The sequence below is a fragment of the Fonticula alba genome (genome assembly GCF_000388065.1).
Source record: "Fonticula alba strain ATCC 38817 unplaced genomic scaffold supercont2.3, whole genome shotgun sequence".
Classification (NCBI taxonomy): domain Eukaryota; order Rotosphaerida; family Fonticulaceae; genus Fonticula; species Fonticula alba.
In genome coordinates, this window is record NW_009242973.1 from 2734771 (window position 1) to 2747747 (window position 12977).

Genomic DNA, 12977 nt, shown 5'->3' on the forward strand with positions numbered 1-12977 from the left:
CCCGGCTCACAGCGAACTGGCACCCCTGTCTCAAGTGCCACACTGCCGAAGGACGGCAAGCTTTGCCTGGCTTTCTCACACCGGCTCTGGGGCGATGTCATGTCCATTCGCGCTGTTCGGCTGGACCCCTACCCGACTGATGTGCTGATTGTGGCGTCTCTGGAGGCCAAACTCTCGCTGGTGGTCTTTGACCCATACTCCCAGTCGATGGAGACCCTCTCGATGCACCACTATGAGGATGAGTCTCTGAAGGTATGCCCGCGTCCTCGCCCACTGGCATCTCGCTTTGCTCAATGTGGTCCTGACCGATGGCCTGCTCCCCCCCCCCCTTCCAGGAGGGCCGAGTGACCTTCAATTCGGACCCCGAGTTGACGGTCGACCCGGCCAACCGGTGTGCCTCTCTCCGTGTTTACGACGACCATTTTGCCATCCTCCCCCTGGGACAAACGGGCATGATGGACCTTGATGGGGATGCCGCCAAGGAGTGCGTCATGTTTGGACGGCACTCCAGTCCCCCGTGAGCCCTGTTGCTCGTGAAATTCGCCGCCGCCCCCTTCCCCCTTGCCCTTCTTCTCTCTCTCTCTCTCTCTCTCTGACACTCCCTTCTCTCCTTTCCTCTCTCCCGATTGGCATTCACCAGTCGGTCCCTGCTTACCGGATCTAGCTTTGTGCTGGATTGTTCCGACATCGACAATGGCTTCCGCAATGTCAAAACGTCGGTCTTCTTGCATGGCTACTACCAGCCCACCGTCACGGTCCTCTATGAGCCCGTTCCCACAAGCCCATCGTATGGTCTCCCCCTGCCCCTGCTCCCCCCCCCTCTCTCTCTCTCTCTCTCTCCTCCTCAAACCCCTCCTCTTCGCCGCTGGGGTGATTGTCGCTGACCACCACTCTACCACAGGCTTCTCGGCCTGCGCAAGGACACCCATTCGATCATCACCTTCTCCCTGGACTTGGCTCGCGGTGATAGTCAAGTCCTGTGGCGGCGCGCGTCCATCCCCTTCGATGCCTTCCAGCTGATTGCTCTCCCCCGGCCGATTGGCGGTGTCTTGGTCATCTGTCACAGCTCCCTGATCTATGTCAGCCATGAGTCCCTCAATTATGGCGTGGCTCTCAACGAGTTTGCCAAGCTCAGCGATTATCGTTTTGCCACCAATTGGGCGTCCATCGGAATCGGACAAATTTCCCTCGACGGCTCCAAATGGTCCCTGCTGTCACCTTCTCGACTCCTGGCCTCCCTGCGAAATGGCGACCTGTACGTGCTGCCCAGCCGCCACCCTGCCATCCAACCGAGCCACCCACCTGTCCATGTTCCTGGTTCTTTCTTTCTCTCTCTCTCTCCCCCTCTTTTCCTCGTTTGTATTCCATCCTGACACCCGCCATTCGACGCTCCACCAATTCGGTCTCCCCTGATTGTTGATTGGTGTTCAAGCTACATGGTCGACATTCTGGCCGAGGGGAGCTTCGTCAACCGCATCTCGTTTGAGCGCCTCGCTTCGGCCGGTCTTCCCTCGGGAATTTCGCCGATCGGGTCAACGGGCTTCGTTTTCCTGAGCTCCCAGCTGGGTTTGCCCTTGCTGCTGCATATGGAGGAGAAAGGTCGCGCTGTCCTGCCTGTCACAAGTGCCGAGTCACCTGCACCGGCCCTTTCCTCCACCCAGGCATCTGAGGGTGTGTACAGACACCCCCCCCCCACACACACGTGCAACCAACTCAGCTTGTGTGCCATCGTTTCTCTGGCCCCCCTGCTTCCCTCCCTTCTTTCTTTCTCGCTAGCCATGTCTACTGACGACCTTCCTGGCGATCTAGGCTTCGATGAGCTGGATCTCTTGTTCGGCCATACTGAAGGTGCCAGCACGGCCGGCGGGGCGGCCGATCTGAAGCCCGCCTCGGCCAGCAGCGGTTGGCTCATCACCGTGTCCGACTGGCTGCATAACATTGGCCCGATCAAGGATTTCGCTGTCGGCCGGGCGGTTGGCGTGTCTGTGCGTTTGCCCCTTGACCAGCTACTCCCCCACATGTGTTGGCTGTTCTTTTCGTCCTCTTCGCCGGGCGCTCCGCCTGTGCTGCCTCGTCAATGCGACTGACCCACCGGTCTTTCTTTCTCCCCCCCCCCCCTCTCTCTCCCTCCCAGAACGCCATCTCCAACAACGCGCTCTATGATTTTGTCGACATTGTTGCCCTGTCCGGGCACGACTCGACGACCACCTTCTCCATCATGCAACGCGGAATCCGGCCGCGGATCCTCTCCTCCTTCGACATGGAGGCGCAGGACATCTTTAATATCCGCAGTTCCTCCGGGCCTGATGCACAGGACGCTTTCTTGATCCTCTCCTTCGCTGTGTCGCGCTCCTTGGTACGGATATTGTGTCGTGCCTTTTCTTCCTTGCCCTCCTTCTTGCCTATTTTTATGGCAGCATCGCTACGCCATCCTCTTACCTCTCCCTCCCTCTGCCTCGCTCCCCCTATCTCTTTCTCGTCCCTCCTCCCGGTTGGCAGATCCTCCAATGTGGCGAGGGTCTCACTGAGCTGACCGACACCGGGCTCGTCGGCTCTGAGGCCACTATTCATGCGGAGCCCATCGAGGGCACTGGATGCTTCATCCAGGTGACGCCCTCGACCCTGCGGATCCTGAGCATGCATGGTGCGCACGCTTCTCTCCGCGGGTTTCCTCCGATGTTTCGTCCTTTCCCCTTCCTCTTCTTCCTCATCTTCTTCCCCCCCCTCTCTCTCTCTCCCCCTTCGTCCGGCCTCCCTCTCCCCCTGAGCCATGCCCTTATCCACGCCCTCGTCCCCGATCTGATGTTTTCTTTAAACACTGTGACCGCCTCACTGATGCTTTGCCCCCCCCCCCCCCATTCTGTGCTGGAAGACGCCTCGCTGGTGGCTTCGCTTGCGCTCAGTGCCCGAGCGCCGGACGCCTCGGCCGTGTCAGCCTCGATGGCTGGGCCGTTGTTGGCGATCCTCTTTTCGGACGGCAGCCTCCAGGCCCTCCAGTTCCAGCCCGAGCAGCAGCACTTCCACCCGGTCGATCTTTCGGCCGTCAGCCTGCTTGGTGGTGACAATGCGCAGCGTGTGACGGCCCTGGCGGCCTTCCACGACCGGGGGCACTTCCTTCGGCCCCTGGCCACTTTCCTCTCCCCTGCCGCCCTTGGGCAATTGTGCAGTCGCGTCACGCCAGCCGGCTCCACCGGAGCCGGTGCCCCGACGGCTTCAATGTCGGACCTCGGCACCCCGTCACTGGCCTCCGTAGACCTGGATGACGAGGATGACTTCCTGTATGGCGGATCGACCGCCGGAGGTGGTGGTGCTGCCGAGGCTCAAGCCATGGAAGTTGATGGCCCATCGGAATCCGGCTTCGGCGCCTCCGGCGGCGCCGGTCCGTTGCTTGGTGGCGATGGCGCCCAGACCCCCCTGCAGGAGGCATTGCGTGCGCTGGTGTCTCCCGATGGCGCGGAGCAATTCCTCTTCCTGGCTCTGGCCAGTGGCCATCTGTTGGTCCTGCGGCTGCCGGCGGCTGCTCACTCGGGCCTGGCACCGGCCATGGCCGAGGTGGTATTGTTGAGCGATGGTTTGGCCGATGCCACCGGTGTCCTGGCCGATCGGCCAGGGCTTGAGCATCTTCTCTCGGACGCGGCCCCGCTGACGGATGTCGTGGAGGAGTTGCTGCTGTTGCCACTTGGCGCCGACTCGCCTGAGGTGGTCGCCGCCACCAGCACGGCTGCCCCCGTGGCTGGGAGCCGGCCCATTGCCAGTCTCTTCCTCATGGCCGGCCATCGATCCGGCGATGTGACAGCCTGGCGACTGTCAGATGCCGGGCTCGGGTGTGCATTCGATGCGATGCATGGTGTCAACCTTGGCCTTGAGCAGGGGGACACCAATGATGCCATGGGTCTGGCTGCGGCGGCGCGACGCACTCTCGGCCGTCTGGGGGGGCGTTTTGCACGAGTCGACTTGGCAGGGGCCATTTTCCGGCCGATGTCCGTGGACTTGGCCACGGCCAGCACCGGGGCCCTGCTGGCGGATGCCGGCGAAGCACGTGCGGCCCAGGCTGCCGCCAATCTCGAAGCCAAGCACATCCAGTATTGCGGTGTGCGGGCACAGATCCTGGCCCAGGCCGCCGCGGCACAGGCCGCGGCGCAAGCCAGCTCCGGGCACCGGCGCATGCGTGGTCCTCCGCCCTCGGCCGTGGCCAACATCAGCCCCCATCTGCAGTATCAGCAGCAGCTCCTGCGAACGGCCGAGGACACGGCCCTGCGGGCGTTGCACCAAATCCAAGAGCGCTTTCGCCACTCGACGGCGTATTCCTCCATGCCGGACACCGCGGCGCAAATGGCCCAGGCCGTGGCTCGACTGCGGCACCGGCCGCGACGTTTGCGGGCCTTCACGCATGTTGGCGCTTCCAGTCCCCTGGGCTTTGAGGGGGTCTTCGTGTGTGGTGCCCGCCCCAAGTGGATTGTGTATTCTCCACGCACAGGCTTCTGTGTGCATAGCATGCAGTATGTGACCCCCCCCCCCCCCCCCCCCCCCCCCTTCTGGCCCCTGTATATGCCCCATGCACCCTTCTTGTGCACCTTCGGCCCCTTCCCTCCTGCCCTCTGACCTCCTTTCCCCTTCTCCCGGGCACCTCGCGCAGCGATGACGGCCCAGTTCGTGCTTTCACCCCTCTGAGCATTCAAAGCAGCCCGCGTGGCGTGGCATACCTGGCCGAGGCAGTGAGCCACACGGCCCATGGCCGGCCAACGTGCCGACTGCGTGTGTCTCAGCTTCCGAAAGACATGAAGATCGACAGTCCGTGGCCCATTCGTCGTGTTCCTCTCCGTTGCCGGGCTCACAAGATTGCCTATCACCCGGAGAGCGGGCACTACATTGTGGTATGTTTTTTCTTTCTCCCCCTCATTGGACCCCCTTCTCCCCCGCCCCTCCCCCCCCCCCGCCCCCGCTTGCAGGCTCGCAAGTTCCTTACCTGTCTTCTTCCTTTTTTTTTGCCTCCCAGGCCACCAGCCAGCTGGACACCTCGGCGGATGTGGCCACCTCCGGCATTGACTGCGAGGACCAGCAGGCTGGCGGGCCACTGCAGGCGAGCACCGTCACCTCTGACCTCGAGGCTGCGACCCATGCGACCCCGATGTCGAACGGGGCGCTGCCCATCCCGCCCGACCGGCGGCGATTCTCCATCGAGCTGTGGTCGCCATCGGCCTGGCTAGCCGGGCCCGCCGATCGGATCGAGCCGATGCCATCATTCGCTCAAATGCGGGAGGATGGCGACGCCAGTGGGGTTGCCTCGGAGAAGAATGCCGCTCGCCTGCGTGTCGATGAGCAGGTCCTCGCTGTGGAGACCGTCTATCTGGACACGACTGGTGCCGGGGTTGGGACCGATGTGCCGACCGAGCGCCGGCCCTTCATCGCCGTCGGCACTGGCACCCTGCGTGGGGCTGATGAATCGTGTGGTGGTCGCGTGCGTGTTTTTCCTTCTCCCTCCCCTTCCCTCTCCGCCCGTCCCCAGGCGCCTCCTGTGGCCACACGTCTGTGGCCTCTTTTGTTTGGGTCTTCCTCGGGCTCGCGACTGACATCCTGCCGCGCGATGTGGGATGCCGGGGATCCGCGCTTTCCAGATCCTCATCTTCGATGTGGTTGAGCGCCATCATTCCGACCCGAAGAAGGCAACCTCATCACATCGATTGAAGCTTGTCTTCTCCAAGACCTTCCGCACCCCGGTGTCTGCGGTGACGGAGCTCGGCGGCCATATCGCTCTCGCCCTTGGACAGCGTGTGCGTTCCCCTTTCGTGTCCTTCTTTGCCCCTTCTCTCTCTCTCTCTCTCTCTCTCGCTGTCTATGTCCAGCTGGCGCGGTGTCCGTCCCTGCTTCCCTCGCCCTCTCCTCACGTCTCTCCCATGCACACACTCACCCTCCTCCACTCAGATTATTCTCTACTCCTTCAAGGATGCGGCGGATTTGGTTGGGCGCGCTTTTCTCGATGTTCATACCTATGTGACGGCCCTGTCTTCGGTGGCAGGGCGATACCTGCTGGTGGGTGACGCCCTGCGGGGGGTTTGCTTTGCTCGGTATAAGGGCCATCCGCTGGTGGGGCTGGATATCATCGGCTCAGATCGGGGAGAGGTTCGCCGCCACTCGCCCGTCGGTTCGGGAGAGTTCATCGTCGACGACACCTCCCTGGCCATGGTCTCTCTGGATGATGCGGGCTCCATGCACGTTCTGCGCTATGATCCGGCATGTGCGTGGTTCTCCCCCCGTCCCCCCCCCCCTCTCTCTCTCTCTCTCCCCTCAATCTCCTTCTGCATTTCTTGCCCCAAGCCCCTGTGTCCGGCTCGCTGTGAGCCCTTGATCGCCGTGCCTGTGCGCCTGTCCGCCCTCGCGCCGACTCACACAGCTACACACCCACACCACCAGCCATCCAAAGTATTGCCGGAAAGCGCCTCCTGCGTACGGCTGATATGCATGTCGGTGCCAACCAGCTTAGCTGCCCCCGGTCCTTCAGATTCTCGATGCGTTCCCCGAGTGTCCGATCCTCGCGCCAGCAGTTTACCCTCTTTGGTTCGTTTTCGCCATTTGTCCTCTCCCCTCGCCCTCGCCCTCGCCCTCTTCCTCTATCACTCGGTCTGTCATGCCATCCGATCTCTGGGTTCAAGGATCTCTGACCCTGTGTGTTTGTCTCCATCCATTTGAAACGCGCTGCTTTACCCGGCCGCGATTTTTAGCCAGCTCCGAAGGTGTTCTTTCCTCGGTGGCTCCGGTCCCCGAGCGACGCTTCCATCGTCTGTCACTTCTGCAGCGCAAGCTCACCTCCGGCCCAACTTTGGCCGCCTTGTCCTCCAGCGAATATGGCGCTGCCACGTCAGCCCAGGTGGTCCTGCCATCGACTGCGGCTGCGGCCGCGGCTGCGGCTGCTACTGACCTGTCTCCGGCGGTCGAGGCTCTGCGCGACCTCCTTTCGGCGCCGGTCCTCCCGGCTGCCGCCCTTCGCCCGTTGGGCAGCCTCAATCCCCGCGCTTTCCGAGTCCCACGTGCCATCGGGCCTCACCGGTCGGCCGGTGCCGGGCCCGGTGCCGGATCTGGCCGCCGGCGCGGCGTGGTCGACATCGTGCTCATCCGCCATGCCTTCCTCAACTCGAGCATGCGCGAGCAGGTACCTCGCCCTGCTGGGCCCCTTTTTTTGCCCTTCCCCCACCCTTGTGTGCCCGATCCCCGTGCCCCCCCCCCCCCCCCTCAGCCACATGCTTCTTCTGCCGCCGGGCCACTCACACCCCACCTTAAATGTCCCACCTCTGCGCACTTTCCGAAACACAGCGCGAGATCGCCCGGCGCATCGGCTCCAGCGTGGAGCAGCTCTTCGACGATCTCCTCTTCCTGGAGCACAGCCTGGATATTTTCTGAGCCCCAATCCATGAATACACGTGATATATCCAATCGCAGCGCCAGCCCCCTGGTGGTGGGGGAACCTGCGGTGGTTTGGATCGGTGGCAGGAGGGGCGCGGCGGCGCGGGCAGAGACACACAGGCGAGGGGGGAATGGCGGACTGGAAGCAACCAAAGATGGGGCCGCGGGATTTCGAATTGTGGCACTTTTGCAACCTCTCTTCGGAGAGCGGCCTCAGGAGATGCCGGCGAGGAAGATGAAGGGTAAGATTCTCCACCTATCCCCAACTTCAGTCTCCTTCCCTGCTTTTTTTCCCCCTCCCCCCTCCCCCCCCCCCACCTGTTCGGGTAGATCTACTGTGTCTTTGATCTTCCTGCCGACGTCCATGTCCAGCCCGGCGTCTGCTGGTCCATCTTCTCCCCCCGGGGGAGCCGCGGAGGGGCGAGAGGAGGGCCAGGTGGTGCGAAGTGCGCCGACTGGGTCCGCTGGACCGGCGAAGGATCTGGCATCCAGCTCCCTGACCACCGGGTCTCCTGTGCCCGAGCTTCTTGGCCGTTGGAGTCGCATCATTGGCCTGATCGCTGATGACCCCCAAAATGCGGCACCCCCGCCGTCACGGCTCCAGTCCTTGCGACACCTGCGCACAGCGAAGGCCACTCGGGCCTCTCCCCGATCCCGACACATCGTACAGATGGCCCCTTCATCTGGAGCAGCGCATCGGCCCCCTCCCAAGCATGCGCCTGTTGAGACTGGGACTGCCTTCTCTTTCCCCGCCACGTCCGATATGCCAGAGGGGGCTGCCACTTCAGCAAAGGCCCCTGTAATCAAGAGCGAGCCTGCCTCGGCCGACAAACCGGCGCCCCCGTCGAATGGCCGTGCTCCTGGGCCGGCCGCCATGATCAAGATCTCGGATGACTGTGCGTCCCTCGCGTAAACACATCCTCGCACATCTTTGGCCACCTTCACACATCCACACGTCCATACATCAACACACATACACACACATATATACAAACACGCGTGGGGATGTGCCCTCTCGTGTGTGTGTGTGTGTGTGTATGTGCGTGACCTCTTTTTTTTTTTCAAGCAGCGCATTCATCTCACCCCTCCTTTGAACACATCCCACACCGCGCCCATCTATTTCAGTGTTCATGTCCACCGACGCAACACAACTTTCGGCCGAGGATGTGGGCTATCGGCATGAGGACCATCGCCCCTCATCCCATCGTCTGTGGAATTACCTCCCGCGGCTGGACTCGCTGATGCCGCGAATCTATGGACTGTGCGTGTGGGCTTGCCCATCACCCTCCCCGGCTACTTCCCTCTGCCTCCATCATGTCCGTCTGTCCATTCCTGACGCCCCTCGATCAAAGATTGAAGTCTCCATCAGCTCGCTTTGTCCAGCTCCAGGATCAACTCGTCGCACGCGAGGCGGAGGTACAGCTGACCTGCATTCCCTGCATACATGGGCCATCATTCGTCCGTCAAACCTGACATTTTCCCTCCCTTTGCCAGGCTGAGCAGGAAATTCGCGATTTCGAGCAGCAGCTCCGCGAGCGTGAGCAACGCCAGCGCGAGGCCGAACGGCTGGCCGAGCTGGAGCGTCAACAACGCGAGGCCGCGGCTCAGCAGAAGCTTCGTCGGCCCCTTCCGAAGGTGGTCCGCCTGAATGCGGAGCAAAGTAGCGATGTCCATCGCCGGGTGTGGACCCGCCAGGGGGGCGTGCTGGCCAGCCGGTTCAATGTTGACATCACCCGCCAGGATGTCCTCACGCTGAAGGGGACATCATGGCTGAATGACGAGGTGATCAACTTCTACGGGCAGTTGATCATGGAACGCGCCGGCAATGCCCAAGCCCATGGGTTGCCCTCGGTTCATTGGTTCAGCACCTTCTTTTACTCGACCCTGGCCAAGGATGGCTATGCTCGGGTCCGGCGATGGACCCGGCGCGTGGACATCTTTTCCAAGGATCTGCTCCTGGTACCGGTGCATCTCGGCATGCACTGGTGCATGGCGGCCGTTCACTTCCCCGATCGGCGGATCATCTACATGGACAGTCTCGGCGCGCGAAACGACGAGTGCCTGGATGTGCGTCCTGCTTTCCCCTCGCCTCCGTTGGCGAATGTGCCCCCTTTGGCTTGGTATCGGCCATTGACTTACATATTCTGTTCCCCCCCCCTTTGCTCGAACCCGCTCCATGACCCTCCGCCCCCCTCCTTTCACCCTCCCCCTCCATGTCTCATCATGCAACTAGCTTTTGTTGATGTACCTCGACCAGGAAAGTCGCGACAAGAAGGGCACACCCTTCGATGTGACTGACTGGGAAACCGAGTGCCTTAGCGTGCGATTCTCCTCCCGGACCCCCCTTGCCTCTCTGTGCTCGAGCCCCGCCCCCCTCGCGACTCTAATCCCGCTTTATGCCCCCTCTTCTTCCTCTCCCTCTCCCTCTCTTCCACCTCTCTGTCCATTCTCCTTGGCCCGTCGCTGCTTCACACATGTGGCCCATCCCGTCAATTGTTCCCAGGCAATTCCGCGACAGAAGAATGGCTACGATTGCGGGGTATTCGCATGTTCCTTTGCCGAGTGCCTTTCGCGCGGAATTGGGTTTGATGGACGCTTCAACTTCACCCAAGCCGACATCCCAGCCGTGCGTGAGCGCATGGCCTACGAAATTGCCCATTGTCGACTGCTAGAAGGGTAGCGCCCCTGGGGCCACCTCAATACAAAACAAATTACCACCTCCACCGGGGTGAGGCTGCTTGGTCTTATCCCTCCTCTGTCGACTTGCCCTTGCCCGCTGCTCCCCGCCGGTCGGTGTGTGTCTCACACGTTTGGGACACCCCTCCCCCCCCCCCGTCCCTCCACGGAAAGGTGGACTGCCTGCCTGGACACACATAGGAAGCCAAATGCCGGGGGCCTCATTTGCAGGGGGGAGATGTCGCCTTTATTATACATTCCAGATTGCGGGGAGTAGGAGAGATATGAGACACCGAGGGGACGTGCGCCCAGGGTCATCCCGCATTCTCATCTGCTCACCACGAAAAAAGGGCTGTCACAATGGTGGCTGCTCCCTGCTTGTCGCGGCAGGAGTCAGGACAGCAGTTCAACATTTCAAAAGAGGCACGAAAGATACCCAGGGAGGCAAAGGGACGTCAGCCGGGCGATTGCCTCCCCCTTACGTTTCTCTCTCCCATGGCCATGTTCAGTTCATTTGTTGCTTGCACCTGGCCAATGATGCCATTGACACGACGACGGTGACGACGACGACGACGACATCGCACGACCCATCCATGGAGGGCGTGCGATTCCTTCTTTCAGAGAGGCCGCGAGAGCGATAGAGAGGGAGAAGGAGAGAGAGCAAGAGACATGGCCCTTGCGGGGCCTCTCACATGTGGAGCTTGCCCTGCTGAACCATCTTGATGTCAGCGGCGACCATCTCCTCGACAAGGGACTATTTTGGGAAAGCATGCCCGCGCGTCGCAGGGGGCCGGGGGGGGGGGGGGGGGGGGGGAAAGGGGGTACACCGAGAGGGACATCGGGTTAGACATCTGTGCTTCAGCCGCGGCAACACAGACGGGGCGTGGCCTAAGTGGCGAAGAAGCTGGGCATGGGGGAGAGAAAGGAAAGCTCGACAGACAGAGGGAGCCATAGCCAGAGAGAGAGGCGCGGGGCGAGCAGTGCGCACCTTGAAGGACACCTTGTGGCGCCATCCGAGCTCGCGCTGGGCCTTGCGCGGGTCACCCTGGAGCAGCTCCACCTCGGCCGGGCGGTAGTAGCGCGGGTCCACGCGGACCAGAGTCCGGCCGGACTCACTGCACTTGCCGACCTCATCCTCGCCGGCACCCTCCCACCTGAAGGGGGGAAAGGAGTGAAAAAGCAGGGTTAGCATGAGGGATGCAGGCGTGGGCCCCAGGGGCGCAGGGCCCCGGGCGACTGTCATCCATGTCGGCCAGGCACTCCCCACCAAACACGAAAAAAAAAAAGGCGCGCTCGATCAAAGGGGCCCACACGGGGGTCTGACTGCCAGGAAGGCGGCCGAGCCAATGGGGTGCCCCCCCCCCCCCCCCTCCGGGGGCCAGGACGTACTGGATGTTGATGTTGATGTGCTTGAAGGCGAGCTCGACAAATTCGCGGACCGAGTGCCGGCGACCGGTGGCCAGAACATAGTCCTCCGGCTTGTCGCTCTGGAGCATCAGCCACATGCCCTCGACGTAGTCACGAGCGTGGCCCCAATCGCGCAGGGCGTTCAGGTTGCCCAGGCTCAGGCACTCCAGCTGGCCAAGGTGGATTTGGGCCACGGCGCGGCTGATCTTCCGGGTGACGAAGGTAAACCCACGCCGGGGGCTCTCATGGTTGAAGAGGATGCCATTGCAGGCATACATGCCGTAGGCCTCGCGGTAGTTCTTCACAATCCAGAACCCGTACAGCTTGGCCACGCCGTACGGCGACCGCGGGTAGAAAGGGGTCTTCTCGGACTGGGGGATCTCCCGAACCTGGCCGTAGAGCTCCGAGGTGGAGGCCTGGTAGAAGCGGACCTTGTCGGTGAGGTTGCAGGTCCGGATGGCGTCCAGAAGGCGCAGAGTACCGACGGCATCCACCTGGCCGGTGTACTCGGCCATGTCAAAGGACACCTAGAGGGGGGCAATGAGCCCGGCAGGGTGGCACACGGTCAGTTCCGGTCGAATGAAGGAGGCTTCTTCCCCGAGTGTGCCACGCATTTCACGGGCGAGGGCGAGGGCGGGGCGAGGGGGGGGGGGGGAGCGCATACCTGGACGTGACTCTGAGCAGCAAGGTTGTAGATCTCGGTTGGCTTCACCTGGCTGATGATGTGCACCAGGCAGGTGGAGTCGGTAAGGTCGCCATAGTGGAGCATCATGCGGGCTCCCTCTGTGATGAGCATGACCATTGAGTGGCGGAACGGGCAGCGCAGGGGGGCAGGCAGGCAGGCGGCAGAGAGCCCGCCATGGGTTGGGACACGGGAGGTGGGGGCCTGTTAGCAGAGGCGCCTTTGAGGGCGACGGGCAGCCCCCTCATGTCGGAGGGGGAGGGGGGGGGGGGGGGGGGGGGGGGGCTGTGCATGCGGCCGGGATGAAGCCCGAAAAGGGGCGGATCGCCTTGCGTACCGGCATACTTGTGCTCGTAGATGTGCTCAATGCGCGAGGTGTTGAAGGAGCTCGAGCGCCGGATGATCCCATGGACCTCATAGCCCTTGGACAGGAGCAGCTCGGCCAGGTAGCTGCCATCCTGGCCAGTGATGCCGGTGATGAGGGCAACCTTGCGGTTGGGGTCCAGGGGCGGGTAGTTGCGGGGCGGGTCCTGGGGAAGGGGGATCTCGGCGGACTCGGCAAAGTGCGCGTCCAGATCGAAGTCCTCGGAGTCGGCGTCCGGCCCACTGGAAGCGGCCACCGGGGCCAGGCTGGTCAGGACAACACCGCGGTTGAGGACATTGCCGGCCTCGGTGTCGCCCTGGCGGGCAGGCGTCAGGCGGGGGGTGCCCGAGCCGTCATTGTTCTGGTCAGTCAACCCGGCGCTCGAGGCGCTTGGGGTGATGTCGTTGTTGTTTGGGTTTTGGGTCATGGTTGGCGGGGGGGCGGAGGGGG

The 12977-nt window shown here is 62.6% G+C and overlaps 3 protein-coding genes across 3 annotated transcripts in view; 2 read left to right on the forward strand and 1 right to left on the reverse strand.

The window, feature by feature from the left end:
- The window catches only part of H696_02367 (hypothetical protein), an 8160-nt gene extending 732 nt beyond the window's left edge, over positions 1 to 7428 (forward strand). Inside the window, exons 3-18 of the mRNA XM_009496268.1 lie at positions 13 to 252; positions 336 to 484; positions 641 to 787; positions 902 to 1255; positions 1433 to 1671; positions 1810 to 1985; positions 2135 to 2356; positions 2500 to 2644; positions 2873 to 4499; positions 4637 to 4874; positions 4997 to 5458; positions 5616 to 5771; positions 5923 to 6235; positions 6412 to 6555; positions 6720 to 7147; positions 7309 to 7428. Of these exons, the coding sequence (XP_009494543.1) occupies positions 13 to 252; positions 336 to 484; positions 641 to 787; positions 902 to 1255; positions 1433 to 1671; positions 1810 to 1985; positions 2135 to 2356; positions 2500 to 2644; positions 2873 to 4499; positions 4637 to 4874; positions 4997 to 5458; positions 5616 to 5771; positions 5923 to 6235; positions 6412 to 6555; positions 6720 to 7147; positions 7309 to 7395 (5127 nt within the window). The 3' untranslated portion in view covers positions 7396 to 7428. The remainder of the gene's footprint in view (positions 1 to 12; positions 253 to 335; positions 485 to 640; positions 788 to 901; positions 1256 to 1432; positions 1672 to 1809; positions 1986 to 2134; positions 2357 to 2499; positions 2645 to 2872; positions 4500 to 4636; positions 4875 to 4996; positions 5459 to 5615; positions 5772 to 5922; positions 6236 to 6411; positions 6556 to 6719; positions 7148 to 7308) is intronic.
- A 287-nt stretch (positions 7429 to 7715) lies between these two features.
- H696_02368 (sentrin-specific protease 1) lies at positions 7716 to 10143 on the forward strand. Its single transcript, XM_009496269.1, has 6 exons — positions 7716 to 8294; positions 8524 to 8659; positions 8751 to 8814; positions 8893 to 9465; positions 9632 to 9718; positions 9902 to 10143. Exons 1-6 carry the CDS (start codon positions 7763 to 7765, stop codon positions 10076 to 10078), a joined length of 1569 nt encoding a protein of 522 aa, XP_009494544.1. The 5' UTR covers positions 7716 to 7762; the 3' UTR covers positions 10079 to 10143.
- A 131-nt stretch (positions 10144 to 10274) lies between these two features.
- Positions 10275 to 12963, reverse strand: H696_02369 (GDP-mannose 4,6-dehydratase). The gene is made up of 5 exons (XM_009496270.1): positions 12501 to 12963; positions 12146 to 12264; positions 11464 to 12008; positions 11063 to 11228; positions 10275 to 10828 (listed from the first exon to the last, which is right to left on the reverse strand). The coding sequence occupies exons 1-5, from the start codon at positions 12952 to 12954 to the stop codon at positions 10763 to 10765; spliced, it is 1350 nt and encodes a 449-aa protein (XP_009494545.1). The 5' UTR covers positions 12955 to 12963; the 3' UTR covers positions 10275 to 10762.
- Positions 12964 to 12977: the final 14 nt, after the last annotated feature.